Consider the following 22,904-nt stretch of genomic DNA (forward strand, 5'->3'; position numbering starts at 1 on the left):
TGTGCTTGGCCTTAAGAATATAAAAATGAGTAGGTCCGGGTTTTTGCAAAATTCGCCCTAGTTGGGGAAACTGATACACAAACTTTTAATGATACAGTTTGGTAAGAGCTGTAACTGCTGAATGAACAAAATACCGTGGAGCATAGAAGAAATAAGAAATTTGAAGTTTCTGCCTACTCAGTAAAGTGCCCTCGAAGGAGGGACAACGGCAGGGAGTAATAGAGAATATGGCATTATCGCAAAACCACGTTTTGTTTTGTTTTTAACATGACTTGAGCATAGAACTTGTGACAGGCAGCGGTAATCCTGCAAGAGATGAGAATGAGACCAGAGGTTAGTGGGTGCCAGTCTAAGTAGAACTGGTTCAACTCATTACAGAATTTGATGTTTGTCTTACATGCAGTGGGGAAGCCTTCAAAGCCTTCAGGCAAGAGACAAGTATAAGCAGGAAGGTGACTGAGAGTGGACTAGACAGTGGAATCCTGCTCACTGGTGGTGGAGAGACCATAAAGGAGGAAATGTCTGTAGCTCAGGTCAGAGGAAGGCCATCCCAAAGCAGATGGGATGGAAAGAGAGGACAAGATTTATGCCACTTAGATTTTCTATGCATAAGATCCAATGTCATTATTCAGAGTATCCACACAGGAACAAAAGACAGCTCATGTCACTTGGAAAATACAATGGATTAAAATGTCATTAAGTCCTAGACTCCATATAGGAACACATGGACCAATGAGATAGGCTGGGCCCTTAAAGCTTTTAAATGTCAACAGGAAAAGCAAGTATGTAAAAATAAATAAATAAATAACTGTGAGCTGTGTGTTAAACACATGAAAAATTCTATAGGAAAAATCAGAGGACAAAAGTAAAAGAACAATATTGTATAAAACAGAATAAGTAAAAGAACAATATTGTATAAAACAGAATTATAACCCATATACATACATATAAAATAAGAATGTCTCAGTGGTTGCTATTTTAAAAATGAGTAGGTTCTTATCTTTTTTTTTTCTATTTTACTAGTCTCATCTCTTGCCACAAGGTTGTTTACAATTAATTTTTTTAATTAAATGTGAATTGATACTGGTCTATTTAAGCTCAAATCAATAAAAACAGACTGGTAAAATACATGTAAAAATAGCACGTTGCAAGGCTTTGGGGTATAATTAAGAATACTACTGACCTTGACAATTTCATAAGTAAATTCTCTAACTACAATCTGTTTTGAATCACCTACCTAAAAACTATGTAAACACACAACCGCCATTTAGTCTTCTAGTAGAATCTTGCTTCAAGATTCCCAAAATTCTACTTCATTTAGAGTGTTTACAGAGCTTTCTATAAACATACTCCCTGAGACTAGAAATGAAAATGGTAAAACAGCAAAAGCTCTGCAGAAAATGCAGCTCTGAGTTCACGGGATTAAGGCAGAACTCAGTCTTTTTAAGTAGCTGTAATTACTTCCAAGTACAACTATAAACACACACAAAAATTCCAGAAAAACACAGCAGTAAATCAGCATGTAAGTACTGAACAAACAACAAAAGAACTGAAAGCTAAAATCACCAAAAGAAATATTATTTGATACTTAAAACTCTGGAATTTATTTCCCATGTTTAAGTTCCGTGATTCTTATTTGCTAAACCAAAATTCTAAAATGTGTTGAGTTTTAAACCAAACAACACATTTTAAAATTTTGTTTTAGCGATAAAAATCACTGCTTTAATTAATGATTTTAACACTTCTTTTCTACATTATTAGAATCCCTACCTAATTGGTCTCCTGTATCATCAGAATTGCTCTGATTCTATATTCCTCCCATAGCTGTCTCAAAGCAAGACATAATATAATCATGACATTCTTGGGTTCAAAAATCCTTCAACAAATCTCCGTCAGTTGATATATAAAATGAAGAGTCCTTAGCATAAATATAGTTATTCATGACCTGGATCCAGATACACTTGTCACATAGAACCACTTAATATTGCTAAAATATGCCAAGCTCACAGTCTAGCAAACCACTTTATTCCCCTGCCTGCAACATCCTTCTCTACTTGACTCTTAATCCTTTACTCACTGAGTTCCAGCTTTGCTTATATATTTTTGTGTTCCCACTATACCCAGAGATACCTCTACTAAATTTATTTACTGCTCCTTACTCTAACAGCTGGTTGTCCATTTGCCCAACTTGAATGTGAACTTACTAAATTCAGAAAATGTATCATTCCTGTCTGTATCCCAGAGCCTAGTACTGTGGTTGGCACTATAAAGGCAATCAAATATCATTTGTGAAGGGAATAAAAAGAATATAACAGAATTTCCATTAGTGCCTGCTTACCTTCATAGTGGAAAACACTATTCCACTGGGACAATGTAATAATACACATTAATGTTTTTTGCATAACGGGGTAGTATATAAGTCTCTTGAAAGAATAGACCAGCCATTCCTATTCTGCACTACCTTTCTCTAAAGATATAAAAGCAGGGAATGGGGCTGGTAGGAAAAAATTAGTCAAAGGAACAAGGTCATTTTCAGTGGATTTAAAAATAAAACAAAAAAAATAAGAACACAGTAGCTAAAGATATTTAAAACACTGGATACTTAGTAAAAAATAAATAAATAACAGAAAAGATTCAAAAGGGTTGGAATGGTACTTTCAGACTCTTAAAAATGAGGGAAAGAGAATTATGTTCATCTCAAACTTCATGAAAAATGACAATCTGTTCCTATTGTTTGCTCACAATTTAACCCCCTTTGGGACCCAGGGATATTTCAATAGAAATATTTTTAGAAAGTGCACATTTTGCTCATGGCAGGGGTGAGGGGCAGAGATCATAATCACACGTAGGCACAAATAAAACTACCTGCCTTTCTGAATAGCCTCATCTTACTTAGCTAAGAAAAATTTGGGAATTAATCTATCAAAATAGCTCAAATATGAAGGTCAATGTAACAGAGAAGCTCCTCATTTTTAAAGCAACTTTATTTAGACCATAGTTGAAAACAAGGAATCCAACTTATAGCCACTTACCATTTACATACCTTGTGCCAAATATAAAATATTTAGGTCATTAAGTATGAAATGTCCGATTTCAAATCAAAAATGTAGTTTATTATATCTCAAACAAGAAGCAGTACAATTAATCAAAGTATGCACCTCAACTACCAACACAGTTTTGCCATCTTAATGGTAGCTTGTTTATGCCAGCAGCAAACAAGCCTGGAGAGCAAGTGGCAATGAAACCTTGAACGGTATTTTCCACAGCTTGTTGAGAATTAAATATTTTCCCTTGCAAGAAGTAGTCGAAAGCCTGGAAGAAGTGGTAGTCAGTTGGTGCAAGGTCTGGTGAATACAGTGGATGACAGAGAGTTTCCAAGTGTGGCCTCTATAGTTTGAGCAGTGTTGTTTGTGTGACATGTGGTCAAGCGTTGTCTTGCAAGAGGATTGACCTGTCTCTGTTGACCAATTTCAGCTGCTTAATAGCAAACATCCTCATCATGTCATCCAAGTGGTTGCAGTAGACATCTGCTATAATCGATTGACCAGGTTTCATAAGGCTAGTGGATAATACCAGTGCTGGACCACCAGACAGACACCATTAGCTGTTTCTGATGAATATTCAGTTTTGGACTGTGTTTCAGCACTTCATCTTTATCCAACTATTGTTTGCAATTGTCAAAAAGTATCCATTTTTCAACACATGTAACAATACAGAATAGAAATGGTTCACCTTTATGTCATGATGGCAAAGAAAGGCAAGCATCTCTTCTAGATGATTTCTCTTTTGATGCTCATTTAATTCATGCAGTACCCATTTATCCAGCTTCTTTACCTTGCCCATTTGTTTCAAATGGTTCAATATTGTTGGAATAGTAATGTCAAACCATGCTGCTAATTCACACATAGGTTAAGATGGATTGACTTCCAGTACAGCTTCCAGCTCATTATTATTCACCTTGGTCTCAGGTCATCCATGTAGCTCATTTTCAAGATTAAAATCACCAGAATATAACTTCTCAAACCATTGACATACTGTGCATTCATTAGCCACATCCTTCCCAAACACTTCACTGATATGTGGAGCTGTCTGCGCAGTACTGGTTCTACAAAGGAATTCATATTCAAAAATAACATGAATTTTTGACTTAACCATGGTTTCTTAAAAAAAAAAAAACACTTAAAAGATAATCATAAGCCAAACCAGGCACTTGAAAGAATGAGGATGTACCTTCACCATAAAAATAAAAAAGTGTCAAACTGAAATGTCAGAGATATCAACTGTCAGGCTTAGTACTTAAGGAAATCGGTACTTAAGCATTTCATACTTAATAACCTAATGAAACAAAACTGTGGGCCGTAAAAAAAAGTGGGTCACTTTAACATTCTAGAGTTCAAGTAATTTACATAGAGGGAAAGTCCTAACCTGTCACTTAGATACATTATACTCTTATTTTGTATTAAATTCTAATAAGATTCCCTAAGCAACAGCAGATAAGCAGCAGAAAACTGGGCCCAAGAACTCACTCACCCACTCAACACATGTGTAGTGTACACTTGCGTCAGGCACTGTTCTTGGCGCTGGGAGGTGAACCATGAGTGAACCAGACAAGGTCTTTGCCTTCACTCCATCAGAACCTATATCTACATGCATCAGAATCACCTGGGCAACTGTGTTTCTAAAACGGAGTTCTGGGCCGGATTGTCAAGGAATCCCATTGGAGTGGGGGCCCGGAATCTACATTTTCCACCACCAAACCCTTTCCCAGGTTGTTCCAATGCAGGTCATCCTCTTACCACATTATTTATAAACAATGGTCCGAGAGCCTCTCTCACTGAAACCAACAACTGATAGTTTTATAGTGAAGAGAAAAATCTGGACTGGTTGATCTCCACTTAACATTATTTAATGCACTAAGCGTTGATACTTAAAGAATAAGTAACAATTTTTACAAAACTCACTCATGTGAGACACTACCTATTTTCCAACACTACTGCTAAACAGAGCTCCTGGCCCCAGGAAAGAGCTGTTGCCCTAATGAGCATGTAGAGCATTGAAAGTACAGAGTAGGACCAACAAGGAAAAAATCCCTTTCTTTCAGTCCATACCACTAACTGAAGCACCAGGCAAGCTGCTGGGCTTCTCCGAGAGTCAGTTCTGTGTGTGGTAAGAAAGCAGCTTCCGTGATGGCCGTAGGATGGACTCACAGGAACACCAGGTATACTCAGTGGAGATCGGTGAAGGCAGAGTGAGGAAGAGTAAAGCTCCTCACTCCTTCCCTCCTAGAAAACACATATTGGGTACCTCCTTCTCCTCCTCCTGTGCCCTCTCTCACACATCATACTTTTGGCTGCATCAGAAAAATCTAGAAATGTTAAAGACCCGAATACAGCTTCCATAACCATCTTCCAGAGGCTTGCCCACTTCTCTCCAGATGCTGGAGTCTGATTTCTTGCCATTTCCAGAGAGGAGGCAATCTTTGGTGCTAATGACATCACTGACAGTAATTCAGAGCGTCCCCGAAACACAAGGTCACTTCACATAAAGTGGTCCCTAACTTGGGAATGTCCTTACATCTAAACAACACCCTCGACCCACTCTCCATGAGGACATTTCACCATTTCCAGGGTCCTCTGCTGAAGATGTACCTTCTCTCCTCGTTCTCCACCCCACTCAGCCTGATGCTGCCCGAAATTATCTTCCCACTGGAGGCCTTCACTTCCACTGCACAAGGTGTGTTCTGCAGTAGAGGAACAGCAACATCGTTGAGGACATGGAAAGAGAATCAAGACAAATCTCTCCATCATTTTTTCTTACCCCGCTAATATAAAACTCTGCTAGTTCCAGAAGCCTGGTCCACCAAGTAGCATCTCCCCCTCTACCGAAACTTCATGAGGCCTTCCCTCCCTGGGATGCTGCTCCTCGCCTCAGAGCCCACCTGACCCAACTCCTGTGGTGAAACCCTAGAAGTAGCCAGAAACCAGCCGTCCCCTGAAACGTGATCAAATCATATTTCAGTCCTCCAGGTGAGACTTTCCCTTGGACTACATGAAAAATAATACAGAACTAGAAGGGATCTTTACCTACCTACTGCCTCTCCCACTGTCAGTAGCAGTAAAATGCTTTGCAAAAACTCAAAATCAACATTTGCCTGTTTCAGCGACAGCACATTACGGACAAAATGCACTCTAGTCAAAACGCACCTTCTTTCTTTCTGGATCTGAGTTTACAATTATGTAAATTGAAAGAGTCAGACTGGTTGATGTGAGATCTCTGCCAGATCTAAAATCCCATGCTGCTGTGATCTACAATGGTAGGATGAGTGGAAAAAGAAACAGGCAGACTAAACCTGAGGCTTTTGTGGTAAAGGAAGAGAAAGACTATTACCAAGAAAACAACTAAGAATCAAAACCAGCATCAGGACATCATGACAGAGGCAAAAATGTCTACTGTCCTTTATTTCAAAGTTACTGAGGTCCCTGAGGGGGCCTGTCCTCTATTCCTTTAGACTCCATCCTCTTAGCCCTAACCTGTGACCTTAAATATAGTATGGACTTCATCCCCACACCTTCCCGAAGGACATGGGGGTCTCATCTACATTACTGTGGGGATATTTTTCTTAGAAACATGGCTTCACATGACAAGATCTGTAGTTCTCTTTGTTTGATATGATAGTGCAGTTATGTTATAGATTAAACTGACTTTTGTGCACTGGCCTGAAGTCACATCTAGCAGGTCCAATTCTATGGGGAAAAAGACAAAGTTCCACACCAATGATTTACAAACAACCATCTGGAAAACTGTCCATTCATAAACGGGGACTGTCAGCAGTAGAGTGGTACTTCTATTTTTTATGACCATTAACAGAATATAAAACAGGTGGTTATAGCACTATTTCTGGGCTTCAAATTAGAAGGTAACTACAAGCTGCAATTTTAAGGCACTCAAACAGCATGTACTTTAGCTCAAACATCTGGCATTTGAATGATTTCAAAACTTTGGAGAAAAATCAGGAGGAGAGGGGCAAGGTAGACATGATTATGAGGTTCAGTTGCTTTGCAATCATAGACTTCTGACACTCCTTTTCTCCATAATGTCAGACCTCTCCTATAATTTATGTATCTACCTTGAAGCTGCTTTATTTCCTGCTCCCCCATCTCACGCCCCCAAAACAAGACCCATAATTACAGTTCAATCACAGGCTACAGACTGACAATCTCAGTATGGCTGATGTGTCTGAGCCGTCTACCATATACCTGTCGTGAGTGACTGCTCTCTTCTCCCCAGAGTCCTCCATCCACTCACACTCTTCACATTCTGAATGTTTGTGACCCACCTCAAAAGAGTCTACACCCTGAATATTTTGCTGTGATGTGAATCCAAAACAGTATTACAGCTGCTTTCTACAATGGGGCATTCATTCACGTATCATTTGACAAACTGTCCCAAGCAAAGGTCACTGGAGACCCAAGATTGTGCCTTCCCAGAGCTCCCCAGACACTGACCTCGGCTGACCTCACCTCCAGGTCAAATCCTTCCTGCTCTGTACATTCTTCCAGACATAGATAAACAGACAATACATATGAGTTTAAAAACACATGCACACATATGCAAATAAACGTGTGCCCAAGTGATACTTTCAAAAAGTAAATTCATCATTTCAACTCCTTTCTATGGCCTACCAAATCTAGCCCCAGCTCCCTGCCCCATGTCACAGATACCCACTCTTCCTTCCACTCTGTGTCTCTGTCCACACTGGCATCCGTGCCACACGAGCCTGCCCCTGGACCTTTGAAGTGGATGTTCCCTCTGCCTGGAAAGTTCCTTCCTCGGGCTTGTCCATGCCTCACTCTCAGATCTCACCCAGGTCATTGTTCAAATGTTATCCAACAGAGGCCTTTCATGACCACCCTGTCTACACCTTACCCTAGACTCACCACTTCCATTGTGCTCCCTTCACTCACCCTGTTTTATTTTTACTTCAAAGCACATTGTATGTTAATTTATATCATTTATTTTCTGCCTTCCCACGTTAGAATACAGGCTCTAAGTAAGCAGAGCTTGTATTTGGCCATGTAGATATTCAAACCAATTCAGAAAAGTGATGACACAATTAAGATTTTTCTAAGAATTAAGTTTTACATTATTTTTTATAATTTGTATATGTATGATTGTTGAAAATGTTAAAGCACTATTGTTAAGTGAAATAACTCCAGTTTCAAAATCGTGAAGAGAACTTTTACTTTTTGTAAAAATATTTACACGTGTAGACATGAGCATATTTAGACACACAGAGAGGAAACGATGTGAAACAATGGTACATGTCTCTGAGTGGGTAGGGTCATGAGTGTGCTTTTTCTTTGTGATTCTCTTATAATGTCACACCTGTTTTATAAAAGCATATACTGCTGTCAAAAAGACAAAAAAGTACAAAGTAGCATAGTTGATTAAAAAGAAAGCAAACACAAGTCAGTGCAAAAAATGCAAGCAATGAATTTCAATAACAAAATACTATTACCACAAATTTTACATAATGGTAACTTCTTTGTATCACAATATATACAACATTGCCAAATAAGATTCTGTTTTGCCTACTTAGAGAACAAGGAAACAGAATTATTACAGTTCACATTTTCAGCTTTGACTAATAAATAGAAGAATGCCACTCTTCCAGCCCAGGTATGCTCCTTGTTGCTTTAATAAGCAAGACAATAAAAGGTAAGAGTTTACATCTCACCTAACCTGTCTCCAGTTATTAACATAAACAATTCAAAATATTTCATTCCTTATCATAGGAATCATGGTAGTTATAAGGAAATCATCATCTGTCACTGAGGTAGTATCCACTTTTTGTATAAATTTTAACACAAGGAGTAAAGCAGAAATGTCTAACAAATCTAGAAATTACATGAAACTAATCTTGTGAAAGTGCTTAAATACCATTTTTATGTCATTTTTGGCACTGCCATTTGTGTTGCTTGTCATAAAGAATACAAAAAAGATATGTTTTCACTCTTTTTTATAAATATGTCGGGAGCCATCTTCAAACTGCCTGTCACAGTGAGTTATATTTCTGTTCCAACAACTTATTTGAAATTAGCACTTAAAGCATAATATGTGATTTTATAATTATGTAAGTGCTATGGTTCGGATGTTTGCCCCCTCCAAACTTCATGTTGAAATGCAACCCCCAATTTTAGAGGTGTTTGGGTCATGAGAGTGGGCTCCCCATAAATAGATCAATGTCCTCCCTGGGGCAGGGGTGAGTTTTCACTGTATTAGTTCCTTGAGAGTTGGTTGTTAAACAGAGCCTGGCACCTCCACTCCTCTTGTTTCTTTTCTTGCCTGTGATCCCTCCACATGCCAACTCCCCTCTGCCTTCCACGAATGGAAGCAGCTTGAGGCCCTCATACATGGAGATGTCCAACTTAACTTTCCAGCCATCAGAATCATAAGCCGAATAAGCCCTTTTTCTTTATAAATTAGCCTCCAGCATTTCTTTATAGCAACGCAAAACAGAATAAGACAGTAAGAAACCTCTGTTTTGTAATCTTTTAGCAATTGTTTCCTAATAGCCACTGTTGAGAGATTATGTGAAAGGGTTCAATTTATACTCAGAGAGTAAAGAGTTTGACAACAATGATATTTGGATAAATTGTCTAGCTGCTTCTGGAAAAGCAAGAGAGACCAACATGTTTAACTCTGTTCCATCGAAAAGTCTCACTAATGACAATAAAGCAATAAATAAGAGGAAATAAGCCACTATGTAACAAGAGGAAGGGTAAAAGCACTCGTGAGATAGATTTTTGAAGGGCAGAAAAGTAGGCAGAAGAATGATTTAGAATAGATAAAACTTTTATCATTTCTTTGTGTTGGGAACATTTCAAATCTTCTAGTGATTTTGAAATATACAATATACTATTTTTAACTATAATAACCCTACTGTCCCATCGAACACAAAGTAATGGAGATTGTAAATACCCTGATTTAAGCATTACATATTGTATGCACGCAACAAAATATCACATGTAAAAAATATGTACAATTATGTACACATTCCAGCAACACATCAACTAAAAATTTAAACATAGATAAAACTCAGAAACCAATACCCCAAAATATGGTGCTTTGACACGTTGAACTAAAGCAGCAGGCTAAAGATCTCTCTGACCTTCCCTCTCTCCAAACCTGTGTCTCTCTCAGAGCACAGAATGAAGTTGTTCTCTTAAGTGCCCTTATCTGCCTAAAGGACCTGCCAAAGAAGAAAACAATTACCTCTGGGCCCTTTCTTCAGTTTTCATTAGCTGAACTCATTCATATTGCAGGAAGAAAGACTGAAGTCGGTCAACACACCTGGACAGACTTTTGTCACAAATCACTGTCCACCCTGCAGGCCCAACAGCCATTGTCCCAGGCCACTGTAGTTCTTAAAGCCCATGGAATTCCCCTAAACATCATTTACTAAATCATACACATCTCTCCATCTCCCTTTCCGCTAAGAAGTAGAGTACATAAACACCTACACCCCTCTGAGATAACAGGTAATCACTCTGCTTTTCCCCCAGGGACACTAATAAATTTGTATGTCATTTCTCCCATTAATCTTCCTTATGTCATTTGACTTTTCAGCAAACTTGCAGAGGGCAAAGGGGAAGTTTTCCCTTGCCCACTACATATGCATGTAACAAAATATCACATGTACTGCATAAATATGTACAATTATTTGGATTAATAAAAAAATGTTTTTAAAAAAGAATAGATCAAACTGCAATGTAAATCGAGGCAGAAGAGCAAACTATCATTTCAGTGTATCCTGACACAACTCCAGAAAAATCTCAGACTTGGAGGCCCAAGTAGGTGATGAGTAACATGGCTGGAAATAGGGACTAGTAGAATGTCTGTTAACCCCCACCCCAACTCATACCCCCAAATTACATAGACATTTGGCAGGAGACTGGACATTTTTTTAAAAGAAAAGTCTCCAGGCTCCAGAATACCAAGAATAATAGAAGCATACAAAGCACAGACCCCACAAACAGGGAACTTCAGGAAAACTCACCATCCTAAATGGTAAGACATAAGTCTCTCAGATGAAAGAGCCTGCCAATTGCTCAGCAAAATGAATAATAAAGGACTAGGTATGGTTTATTACCGTGCATTTGTTGAGCTTGGATTAAAATGTGATTTTAAGATTTTCTAAATTCACAAAGATAATAAATGAATCACAAAAACAGGTCCAGAAATCAGATTAGCATCAAATTTCTCAACCACACAGAATGAAAAAGAATAACCCTGAGAGCAAATAATTTGATCCTATAAATTTGTACCCAAACTATCATTTAAAAGTATCATTTACAAGTTATTTTCAGAAATGCAAAGACTGAAAAAAAATTATCTCATATGCACTCTTTCTTCTTGGATATGTAAAAAAGAGGAGTTAACCAAGAAAGAGGAATACATGAAATCTGAAAATACGGGCTCTAACATACAAATTAAAGGCAGACTCAGAGGTCAAGGGAAAGGTCTTAGAGGGCATAGGGGTAAACAGATGTGATTTAATGGTGTAGAAAAAAAGCACTGAGTTTTATAAATATGTTTTTGCATCCTAAAAGTAGCAGAAATAAAGAAATGAAAAACAAGGTAATTTATTCCTCCAAAAACACAGAAGATCATGCAAAGAAATGTAATCATAGTATAGTACTTGGCTTAGCAGAAAACAATATCCATATAGTAATAAAAATCTAAAGACTGATTTTTGATTTAGTGCTAAAATTATAACAGCTATTTTGGCTGGATGAGTGAAGGGATGTGGAAAGGTATAAAATAGCTAAGTGCTCATCTACTATAACTAGAAGTCAATACATATTGTGTAAAGTTTACAAATCAAGAAACAACAGTAAAACGTTATTTAGATACATGTACAGAAATAACAGAAGAAACAGTTTAAATGAGATTAAAATTTCCTCTAAGAAAAATGCTCAAGATTGGGCTCACACCTGTTAAATACTCCTATAGTCCCCTGCATGTCCCCTTGGCACTTATTTTAAGAGAGGAAGAAATGCTTGTGTGACGTCGCCTTCCCTACAAAATTGCATGAGTGCTCTGAGGCTAAGATCACGTTGTACCTTGTTCACTGCTAGATTTTGAAAGCCTAGCACAGTGCCTGGCACAAGTGGTACTAAATTCTTGCTAAACACAGGTGAAGCTTTCAAATCAAATGACAAAAATGTTAGGAGCACATGGAGGAATTAACTAACACATTTTCATATGTCACTTTTCCAATAAAACACAAGGTCGTCTTCTTTTTTTTTTTTTTTTTTTTGAGACAGTCTTGCTCTGTTGCCTGGGTTAGAGTGCCATGGCATCAGGCTAGCTCACAGCAACCTCAAACTCCTGGGCTCAAGCAATCCTTCTGTCTCAGCCTCCCGTGTAGCTGGGACTACAGGCATGCGCCACCACGCCCAGCTAATTTTTTCTATATATTTTTAGTTGTCCAGCTAATTTCTTTCTATTTTTAGTAGAGACAGGGTCTCACTCTTGCTCAGGCTGGTCTTGAACTTCCTGACCTTGAGTTATCCTCCCGCCTCAGCCTCTCAGAGTGCTAGGATTACAGGTGTGAGCCACCACGCCCAGCCAAGGTCTTCTTAATTTGTAAGGCATATTAATTTTGTACATACCTTATACCCCACAGAGTTTTGGCAGGTATGCTAAAGCTGGGAGAGACCTTAGACCTGAGCGCCAACTCCCTCACTTTATAACTAAAGACTCTGAGAAGGTTAATGACCTGTCTAGAGTCACACAGGAGGTCAAGGTGGATGGTAAGTGACTTTATAAAAATGAGTTAAATTGATAATTTTGTGGCTTTAGCTGTTAACTCCACCTAATTTCACATTATAGATTAATAATATGTAAGCCTCACTCATACTTGTACGAAATGTCAAAATATCAAATCACTCTTTATTATAAATATTACTTCTATATATTTATTAAGCCTTATTCAGAACTTTTCTCACTTGAACAAGTTAATGTAGTCCATTCTCTCTTCGGAAAACTTTTGCCAACTTGGGATCACAAATTCTCTTGTTTTTTTCTTTTAGACACAGATATTCACCATATCTTAATCCAGTTTTTTCTTAATTTTGAAAATAGGTATTTCACATTTTTTAAGTATAAAAAGTATAAAATGAAATCTCCCTCCTGCTCTCCATCCCCCCAAACAGGTAATAAAAGATTTCATACCCCCCTTTTATATACAAATGGGGATATACTATACACAATGGTTTGTACCTTGCTTTTTTTTTTTACTTAATGTATTTTGGAGATATTTCCTTATCAGTACGTAAAAAACTTTCTCATCGTTTTTGACAGCTACAAAATTTACATTACGTGGATATACTATGATTTCTCAATTAGTCCACAATTAATGGGATTCTACTCTATTTTTCATCTTTTGCCATTAAAACAATGCTGCAATGACTAAACTTGCATAGGCAAGCTTTTGGCCTATTTGCAAATTGCATGTGTCAGATGGAATTCCCAGAAAGGAAATGCTGAATATATGAATCTGTAATATTAACAGAACTTGTCAAATTTCCCTCCAAAGTGGTATATCAACTTACACTCCCACCAGTAATGTATGACAGTTCCAGTTTCCCCAAGTCAAACTGGAGTTTTACTTATCAAATAGGTAGAATATAGTACCTTGTCATAGTTTTAATTTGAATCTCTCTTTTGAAGGAGATCGACCCTTTTATGTATTCAAATATAAATTTATAATTTGTATAAATGTATATACATTCATTTTCTTCTCTCTATTGTCAGGACTACAAATTCTTGGTTGCACAGAGCACTGACCCAGTCAATCTGGGCAGACGTCCAGCTGCATGCCATTGTCTTTTATTCCCATTCAAAACCATTTTCTAAGGCCAGCCTTCTTTTATGGGTCTTCCCAACTTAAGCAGAGGAAACTGTCATATAATGCTGTAGGCTTTGAATTCAGGAAGGAAAATTTCACTCAACAGATGCTATGAGACTTTTGATTAACTACTGACTCTCCCAAAGCCTCAAATTATGTATCTGTGAAATGGAGTAAAGAGACCTCTCTCATAAGTGTGCCCTGAGGATTAAGTGAATTTATATATTTAAAGTCCCAAGCACAGGGCTTGGATCTGAGTAGGGCCTCAATAATCGGTGGTTCAGTTTTGTCATCACTAATCTGTCAAGGAAAAAGGAAAAAAAAAAAAACAAAGCAACAACACGTGACTAAGCAAACAGTTGTTTCAGTGCTTTAGGGTATTTCCAATTAAATACTTCCATGAATTAAACATTGAGGGATAGTCTTGCTGGAGTTGTACCATTACTTGGTTATTCACAACTGCCAAATAAATATTAACAATGAATTATATCTGTTTGTAAAACTTCAACTAGTTCATTATCAACATCAAGCCATCTTGTGTAAGGATCACTACACATTTGGAATGTTAATTGCTGAAAGGATGCACTTTTCTGCCTCCATCTAGGACTTGCCAAGCCTGCAGGGGTCAGGGAGGAGCAAGAGGAATCGAGGGAAAATACTTCCATTCACCTTGCTGATACAGCTACTATCACATCTCCCTGGCTAGGCTAGCTTGGCCAAGAATGCTAACCAAACTATGCTCAGAAAAAAGTCAATAATATGAGAAGATATTTGGCAGCCCAATAACAGTTCTGATACAATGTATGACATTCATAAAACATTGTGTTCTGAGCCAACAAGTCACACATTCCAAAAATATGTTTGGCTTAACCTGACCTCATATTAAGAATAGAGACATACTCATTTATCTCCTCCATTAATTTATGAACTCTTTGAGAGCAGTTCTCGTCATTCACTCATCTTTCTTTACTCATTGCTTAGCACTTTGGACACACAGCAGCTACTCGATTTATGGATTGAACAGATTGAAAATAAGTATTACTTCTTTAACTTTTATTTCATGCTGATTCTCCCTTTACAGAATATAGCCTGTATTATTTTCCTTAGTTTAAATTTACATCAACCTACATTTTCTTGTTACCATAGCTTTATTTTGCATTTCTGGTATATCTGGGCTTCAGATATATCATTATCAGAATTCTGGGTAGAAAATGAAATATTTTGCCTTGAGCGAATATTATTTCCTCTTACTTTATAAAATTTGCTATTATCCTTTTTACATATTTTCCACCGTGATGAATAAAATTCCTAAAAATGTCATTATTATCTATAATGTTACACTGTATACAATGTTATTGTAACTTTTCAATAAAGTTTGAATTCCTGATTACATAAATTTATTGCAGGCCAATCTGTGGTATACTTGTTACTCTAACATATTTAGAGTGTACAGTTTTGAGTCAATTTCCAAGGAATGTACACAGCAAGAAATAGAATCCCCAAATTAGCCATCTGGTAGACACCCTGTTAAACTTAAGAGAAGGAAATCACTTGAAAAAGGTAAGGTTTTGACACCCTAAAACAGTTTATATTGCTACTCTGCCAAAAAGAGTAGGTTCTTGCTCTGAGTTAACCTGGGAACCCAAGATTCTGACAAAATACACACCCGTGAGGACTTCCAGAATTTGCCAGTTATCTTTACTACTGCAAGTATGAACTGCCGGTGTGGCACAGGAGTCTCCTATTCAACAAACTAATTACCAATTATCTTCAATAGTGCTTCAAATCAGTAAAAATACAATCACCATGAAAATTCAGACAACAAAGCTCCCTTTCTTCACATAACTGATGCTATGGTCAACATTGATAGTTTAACCTGAAGGCCAACGGCTTTCATGCTTGCCCTCAGAGGCACTATTGACAGTTTTTAAGACAGTACCTCCTACACTACAGCCCATTAGCACCCTGGCCCCAACCTCTCAACACTTCCAGCATGGTGACAAGCAAAAACAACCCCCTCATGTTTCTAAATGCCCACTTAGAGGGGAGTGTACTACCCCGAGCTGAAAGTCACTATTAAGAGCTTTAACATTTCAATCAACAAAACACATATTCACTCCTCATCTGAATTAGGTAAAAGAGGACACAAAGATGAATAATACCCAGCCCCTGACCTTGGGTCTAGTGATCCCGTCTTACCTTCTTTCCATCAATAACAAACACTACATTGGGTCACTCTAAGTAACAGCCAAAAGAAAGATACTTGAAATGTGCCACACTGTCATCCACTCTGGAACAAAGTAAGGAATGGTACCGTTGACTTACATGTTCAAAAGTGTTTTGAAGGATGAGAGTTCAGATGGGTGGTGGATAGGATGGTGCAGGGGGAAAAAAAAAACCAGAGATTCGGAGGCAGTTAGAGACCTAGGTTCAAACCTCATCCCTGAAACTTACTTCTCTCATGATTTGGGGTAAATCATTCTCCATTGGGAGTGGTACCATTCTCTCCCCCGCCCACCTGGGTGGAGGTATTTTAAATTATTCCAATGACCAGAGGATGCTACTGGCAATTAGTGGGTGGGGTCATGGGCAAATATCTTGCAATGGACGGAACAGTCCAGTTCAAAGAACTGTTCCACCCAAAATGCCTACAGCATCCAACGCTAAGCACTTTCCCACCCTCAGTTTTCTGAGTTGTCAGATGGTGATAAGTGTACCAACCTCTCAGGCTGAGTGTGAAGTTTAAATAAAATGCTGCCAGTAGTACCCAGCCCAGGAGTAAGTGCACATTCAGTCCTTGATAAATGCTGTTCTTACCTTACTATCTCCCTTCTGAGGAGTTATAAACACTGCACAGAGCTCATTTTAAACAGGTCCATCATGCATGATACAGCAAAGAAACGAAGTTGAGCAATCACTGTGTCAAAGCAGATAAAATAAGAAGGCAACTATCCCTTCAAGTTTCACATTTCAGCAGTATCTGTTTAACAGGCTTTTGCAAAAACTCTCTGAACTTTAAATCGACAGCCATTCTGTCTAGAGACTCAGCTCCAACCTAACTTTCTTACTGCCTCTTTCACTGTCCCACTAATGTATATAGCTCCTAACAGATCACAGAGCCCTGTAGGCCTTTGCTCAGCTTAGAATACCTGTTTCCTATTCCCATCTTCCTGGATAAGTTCTCTACATATAGAAACATCACCAATTCCTTGAAGGCCCAGTTAAATCACCTCTACCGTGAAGCCCTCCCTGGTGGGGAGTGGTCACTTCTAATGAATCCATGCCTGTGTGCTTATAAACTGGGCTTAACACTGCAGCAATGATTCTCTGAGAGGTCTCAAGTATCCTATAAAAACTTCAATTGCAGTTTGTTTCTACATTATCCAAAATAAATATAAGCACTTCCTGGAACTGGTCAACAACCCAGATATGAGTGCTATCAAGCAATTTGAGTGCCCACACCTGAGTGTGAATATACAACAGTGTTGATACTAACAGGACTTTGTTAATTATGGAAGGTTAAGGAGATCAGAACAGCAGCAAACTCAATACATAAATGATGTGTTCACACCAAGTGAAGCTCATATAACTCACAACACACCATAAAAATAAAGGTTTTCCTGTAGTTCAAAATAGAGAAATACTGAAAGACCTGTATCATGAGGCAGAGTAGTGCAGTCTTGGCACTCCCCAAAGACCCTGTGTTTGGCCCAGTTGGTACCATATCCATTTTGTGAGTAGCCAAAACACAATTGTCAGGATAATGTTGAAAATCCAACTTTTCTTGGTCTCCCAATTATGTTTGTTTAATTTTTAATTCTGTCCTTCAACTGTTAAGGAATTCTGTTCTTAAGGAACTTATGTCCCATTTTGTATTTGTACATGTGTAAGTTACGTAATAAAATTCATGTAAATCAACACTGAGAGTGCAGAAAAGGAGACTGCACAGCACACGGTTGAGAGAATGCATTTTGAGTACACTGAAAAGCCAGAATGCTGACAGTAATCACCCTATGTTCAGAGCTGCAGGCAGTGCAGGACTTGATATATATTCACTGAGTAAAAAGTGGCTATGTGACTTTAGGCAAGTTTAACATTGATTTTTTTACAGTAAAATGGGGACATTGATAATATAGGTTTGTCAATAATATTACTAAAGGTACTTTGTAAAGTGCCAGACACATGATAGGTGCCAGTAGTACTGTTTTCAAGTGGTCTTCTCAGTTTCTCATAGCTCCTTGAGAGAAAGGACCCCTTTTCTCACTCATCTGTACAACCCTACCACACCAAGCCTGTCTAGCTGTTGAACTGACTCCTCTGAATTTAGAACCACCACCACCACAAAAGGTAAATCTGGCTCTCATTAAGACTAAAAGTTTTTACTGCCACAGAGAGAAACAGCCAAAATACCCTTTCATTTTGAAATAAGATCACAGTGACAAATTGCAATTCTGTTTCCAATCTTGTTAACACCAGAGTATAGTGTTACTGGGACATTCGGTACTATTAAGCGTTTCCATTTGTTTCATTAAACTTTCAATAAAGGCTTTGTGTTTGTTTATACCCTTGAAATGAAAGATTTAAGCTCATTTAAAACAGTAACACACCCACACAAAGGATTATCTGCTATCCCCTTAACATCTGGCAAGCTCCAGAAAAGATGAAGACAAAATTAATGTTCATGTAAGCATAATTTAAATTTTCATTGTGAAAAAGTCACAGTCGGTGCCTATCTGGATATGATGAGAATAGAGAAGTGACAGGTAGACAAGGAACTAGCTGCCAGAGTGGTCAGCTCCAGTCAGAAAAGAAATCAGAAATGAGAAGTGCCTTAAAAACCCAAAATAGGGCAAGGAGGCAGGCACGATTTCAGGACAATACTGACATGAGCCTGAAATTGGCTTGTTTCCTCCATTCTAACACTGATTCTCAAGTTACCAACTTTTGCTGAGTCTACTTGGAATTTCTTTCAGACTGCGTTCATATTATACAAGACTGTTAGTGTTGTTCCAATGATGGCAGGCATCTCAAGCTGTCCACACCAGCAGAACTATATCTGACATCCTGCTTGAGACCTGTCAGACTTCAAAACTATTTTTAACCACTGTGTTAACTTTGAATTTTGAACTCTCAACAGTCAGGGCAATAATAGCTGAAACATGCCAGGAGAATAACCGGTTAATTATAGTAAGAGATTTCTTGGAAAGATATGGTTATCTTAACAGATGGTCATAATGGAAATTATTTCACAAGTAGGGAAACTGAGGAACACACATGTGATTAAAATCACACCACAAAACCTGAAGAGTGATGGAACTAACTCAGTCACAGTTGTTTCCCATCCGTTTTTTCTTTGAAGCCCAACATGAAATCTTAAGTCTGAAGTAAACACCTCTTTCTGGACTGTATCCTTCTCATGACAGGTAACACACTCTTCTGGTGCAATTTGAGGAGGAGGGAGTGTAAGCCTTTCTTCTCGTCAAAAATTTAAGACAGCGAGTTGCATTTCATTTAACCCCTCTATCTCCTTCGGGATGGATGCAAAGACTCAACAACAGGCATTTCAATGAGATACATCTAAAAAAATCGATTTTTGGACTTGTAGAGGTGAAGGAAGGGGAAAGGGCACGTCTTGGTTACTGAAACCAAGACAGCTGGAATCCTCCTTTCTAGACTGCGGGGACTTGGGGCATGTGTCTCTGAAGAGAGATGGGAAAGAATGAGGGTGTCATCACTTAAAAGTCCAGTCCCTGGTACGTAAAATTAGCAAGGATTTTATATTCTGATGAAGTGTTGGGAACTCATTATCACAATTCTTTTTCAAAAATCATTTTGAAAAACTTTCAGTCACAAGGCAAAACACCAGCCGAGGAAGTGACGCTCCATGCTTTGCCGTCTCCCCTGTCGCCCCGTCTACTCCCACACCGGCGCGTGTGCGATCGCGCCCTCGTCCCCCGGCCGGGTCCCACTGCCGCCGGCGGGGCGCCGGGGCGGCCTCGCCCGCAGCTCGGAGAGCGGAGCGTGTGTGGAAGGAACCGAATCGCGTCCGGGGAGGGGAGGCGGGAGCGCGGCGGGGCTCCGGGGAACGCGCCGGCCGCGGGCGAGAACTTCGCCCGGACTTAACTAACCACGGAAAGCGGAGCGATGCGGCACTGGGGACCGGGCGAGGAGGAGGAAACTTCAGCAATGGAGGAAGGAGAACAGAAAGTGGCGAGCGAACTGCAGCCTGGCCCGAGAGCCGCTCGCCGCCCGCGGTCCCGCCAGGAGCCCCGGCCCCCCGAGTCCGCGCCGGCCCCGACGCTCCCCGCGACTCCCACCTGGCAGCGTCCCGGCCGGGAGCGGGAGCCTGGCTCGTCCCCGGCTTTTCCTCCTCTTCCTCTTCCTTGTCCCGGGAAGGGCTTCGGGGAGCGAAGAACCGGGAGAAGCTGTGCCAGGGGGCGCTGCCCCTCCTCCGGCCGCCGGACATCTCCCGGCGCGGCAGGGGCAGTCCGCGGGAAACGGGCTAGCTGGTGCCCCGTGTCCGGAGCCCGGCAGGGCGCCGCGGGACCCGGCGGAGGCAGGACTGACGCGGCGCGAGCCGGCTCAGTCCATCCCGGGCGGGAGACGCGCGGGCGCGACGCCCTCCCCGCGCGGCTTCCCTTCGCGCCGCGGCGGCTCCTCCCCCCGCCCCGCCCCCGGGAGGAGCCGGCGGCCGCGGCGCCGCCCCGCGGCGGGCGTGCGGGGTCCCCGCTGGAGACGCGGGCGGGAGGGCGAAGGAAGCCCCTCTGCGGGCGCTACGCGGGGCTCCAGCTTCCCGCTCAAAAGAGTTCAGCCTGCAGCCTGTTTGGCTTTTGTGTTCAAGTACTTTGTGTTACTAATTTATTCTCTATCTTAAAGCACAGAAAAAGTTTTTCGAACTTTTGAAAGAGGTTTCCCGCTAAAGTTTGTGAAAACACCGGGTAAGCTGCAGTGCCAGGGCGCCCTGGGCTGCCTTTGAGCCGACAAACAGCCACTCACTCCAGAGGGCTTGAACCGGGAGAGCGAAGGAGGTGTCTGCCCCAGTCCCGGACTCACAGCTGAAGGGGTGGGGGCGGGACCTGTCAAGCGGTCACCAGCTCGCGTCTTGTTCTGCTGGTTTACTGTGGAGTAAGTTTTCCTAACCCAGATGGGCTCTAAACTTCTCACACTCCATAGTACATACTACACAAACTCTTCCAAAAACGACACCGATCGAAAACAAGTACGATTCAACCTTGTAAATGCTGAAAGATGTTTTGTAGTCATCACACAAACATCACTGAAATATGGAAACCAAAAGGTCCTTAAGACCTGCTTTAAAAATAAATGTCTAAATAAAATAGTATGGATTGTCTTCGTTGTTTATACCCTAGCAACTAGTACAGAAAACATTGAGAGGCCCATTCACACAGGTGTTTTGTTTTTGTTTAAAGCCGAGCTGCCCCTAGTGTAGAAATCAAGGAAGTAATATGGCCAAATATTTCACTAAAACATTTTACTAAAAATGTGATACAAGTAGTGAGCTAAAAAGGAAACATCCACAGCAGAGGGGAACCTTGGCCTGATCTCCCTTCTGGCTTTGGGATGATGGAGGAGAAGGTTGCTCAGGAGTGGATTGTGCATTTCCAAGTCCAGGTCCTTTCAGCACCAGCGGGTGACTATTGAGCCTCCCTGCCACCCAGGTCGCCTCCTACAAGCCCTCCAGCTCCTACTAATTGCAACAGACCCAAGGCACTCACTCTAATTTATTCTGGCTGGGTTTAACCCATCAAAGTTCAATCAGCTCAGTTTTCTTCAGTTGCATTTATCTCAGACTATCCCTCAAGACTAACCCTTTTTTTACTTGTTTCCAAATCTTTCCTATTTGTCTGTGGGTCTGCAAAAATAGGAAAAAGGTAGGATAATACACTAGAATGAGAAAGTAAAGTTCCCAATTCTTGCCTTATTATGTTAGGAGAGAATCTCCATTAAAGGCCCATTTACCAGAAAGCCCAAAGAGAATATGAAAGCAAAGAGCATGAAACAAACTGTTCCCTCCAGCTAGAAGGCCCAGAGAATAATTAATCTCCCCCAAACATTGTTAAATGACTACTAGATTTTCCCCCCACTTGTATCATACTATGACCAAAGCAGGCCTCAATCCCTATCCCTAGGGTACATTGTTCAGGAAGTCTTTCTGGGGATAAAAGTGGGTAAGAGCAAGATTTATTAATGAATTATGGTTTTAACCAATAATCTTTCTCTAAAAAATAGATTTCAAGGAAAATGCTGTGATAATCCACATATTTCTCCAATAACCCCTTTCCTCAATAAGTGAGGAGGCATCAGAATGTAACATCACAATATATAAAGTTCTTAATCTTCAAGTTTCCTACAGTGTTGTAGAAATGATGCTAATGTTAATCCAGGTAGAATCCCTTCTATTAATGGACAGCTTGCAAAGGTACAAGATAATGTAATGTTATTAGAGGCCCTTAAAGTGAACAGTTGAGCAATACAGACCCATGATACATTTTTTCTCAAGAGCAACTACTTCATGAAAGAAAGAAACAAATATCTAACAATACTCTGATCACCACTCTGTGGCAGAACAAAGCACTGCTGGAATGAATTTTAAATACAAATAGCACCATTCCTCCATTAAGACAAACTTTGTGAAAAGTTAGCTTAAAGACATAAAACAATGACCCTTAAATTTTCCTTCATTTGCTTTCCCAATATTTATCACTTTCTTAGATGTCCTACATTCTTATAATCTGAATTCATATTAAGAAATTTCTAAATACTAAGTCCAAAGATTTTATTGGGAAGACTATAAAAATGTCAAATTTTAGAGTTGTAAGGATCTTAGAGATACTAATTTAGCCTTGTTGTCTTCATTCATTCATTCATCCAGTTATTTACTGGACACTTAGTGAGTGCCTACAGTAGACGCACATTTACTATGACACTGACGAAGCTCACATTTCAGGGCTCCTCACTGGCAGTCTCT

The 22,904-nt window shown here is 39.8% G+C and overlaps 1 protein-coding gene across 3 annotated transcripts in view; it reads right to left on the reverse strand.

The window, feature by feature from the left end:
* The window catches only part of CRYBG3 (crystallin beta-gamma domain containing 3), a 105,339-nt gene extending 84,777 nt beyond the window's left edge, over nt 1–20,562 (reverse strand). For 2 of the 3 annotated variants that reach the window (XM_045540424.1, XM_045540425.1), the window contains exon 1: nt 20,233–20,509. In XM_045540424.1, the coding sequence (XP_045396380.1) occupies nt 20,233–20,381 (149 nt within the window). In that variant the 5' untranslated portion in view covers nt 20,382–20,509. Of the gene's footprint in view, nt 1–20,232 lie in introns of all 3 variants that reach the window. The other variant, XM_045540423.1, reaches the window with a different exon arrangement.
* Between the last annotated feature and the right edge of the window lie 2,342 nt (nt 20,563–22,904).

Source organism: Lemur catta, chromosome 1 (assembly GCF_020740605.2).
Source record: "Lemur catta isolate mLemCat1 chromosome 1, mLemCat1.pri, whole genome shotgun sequence".
NCBI lineage: Eukaryota > Metazoa > Chordata > Mammalia > Primates > Lemuridae > Lemur > Lemur catta.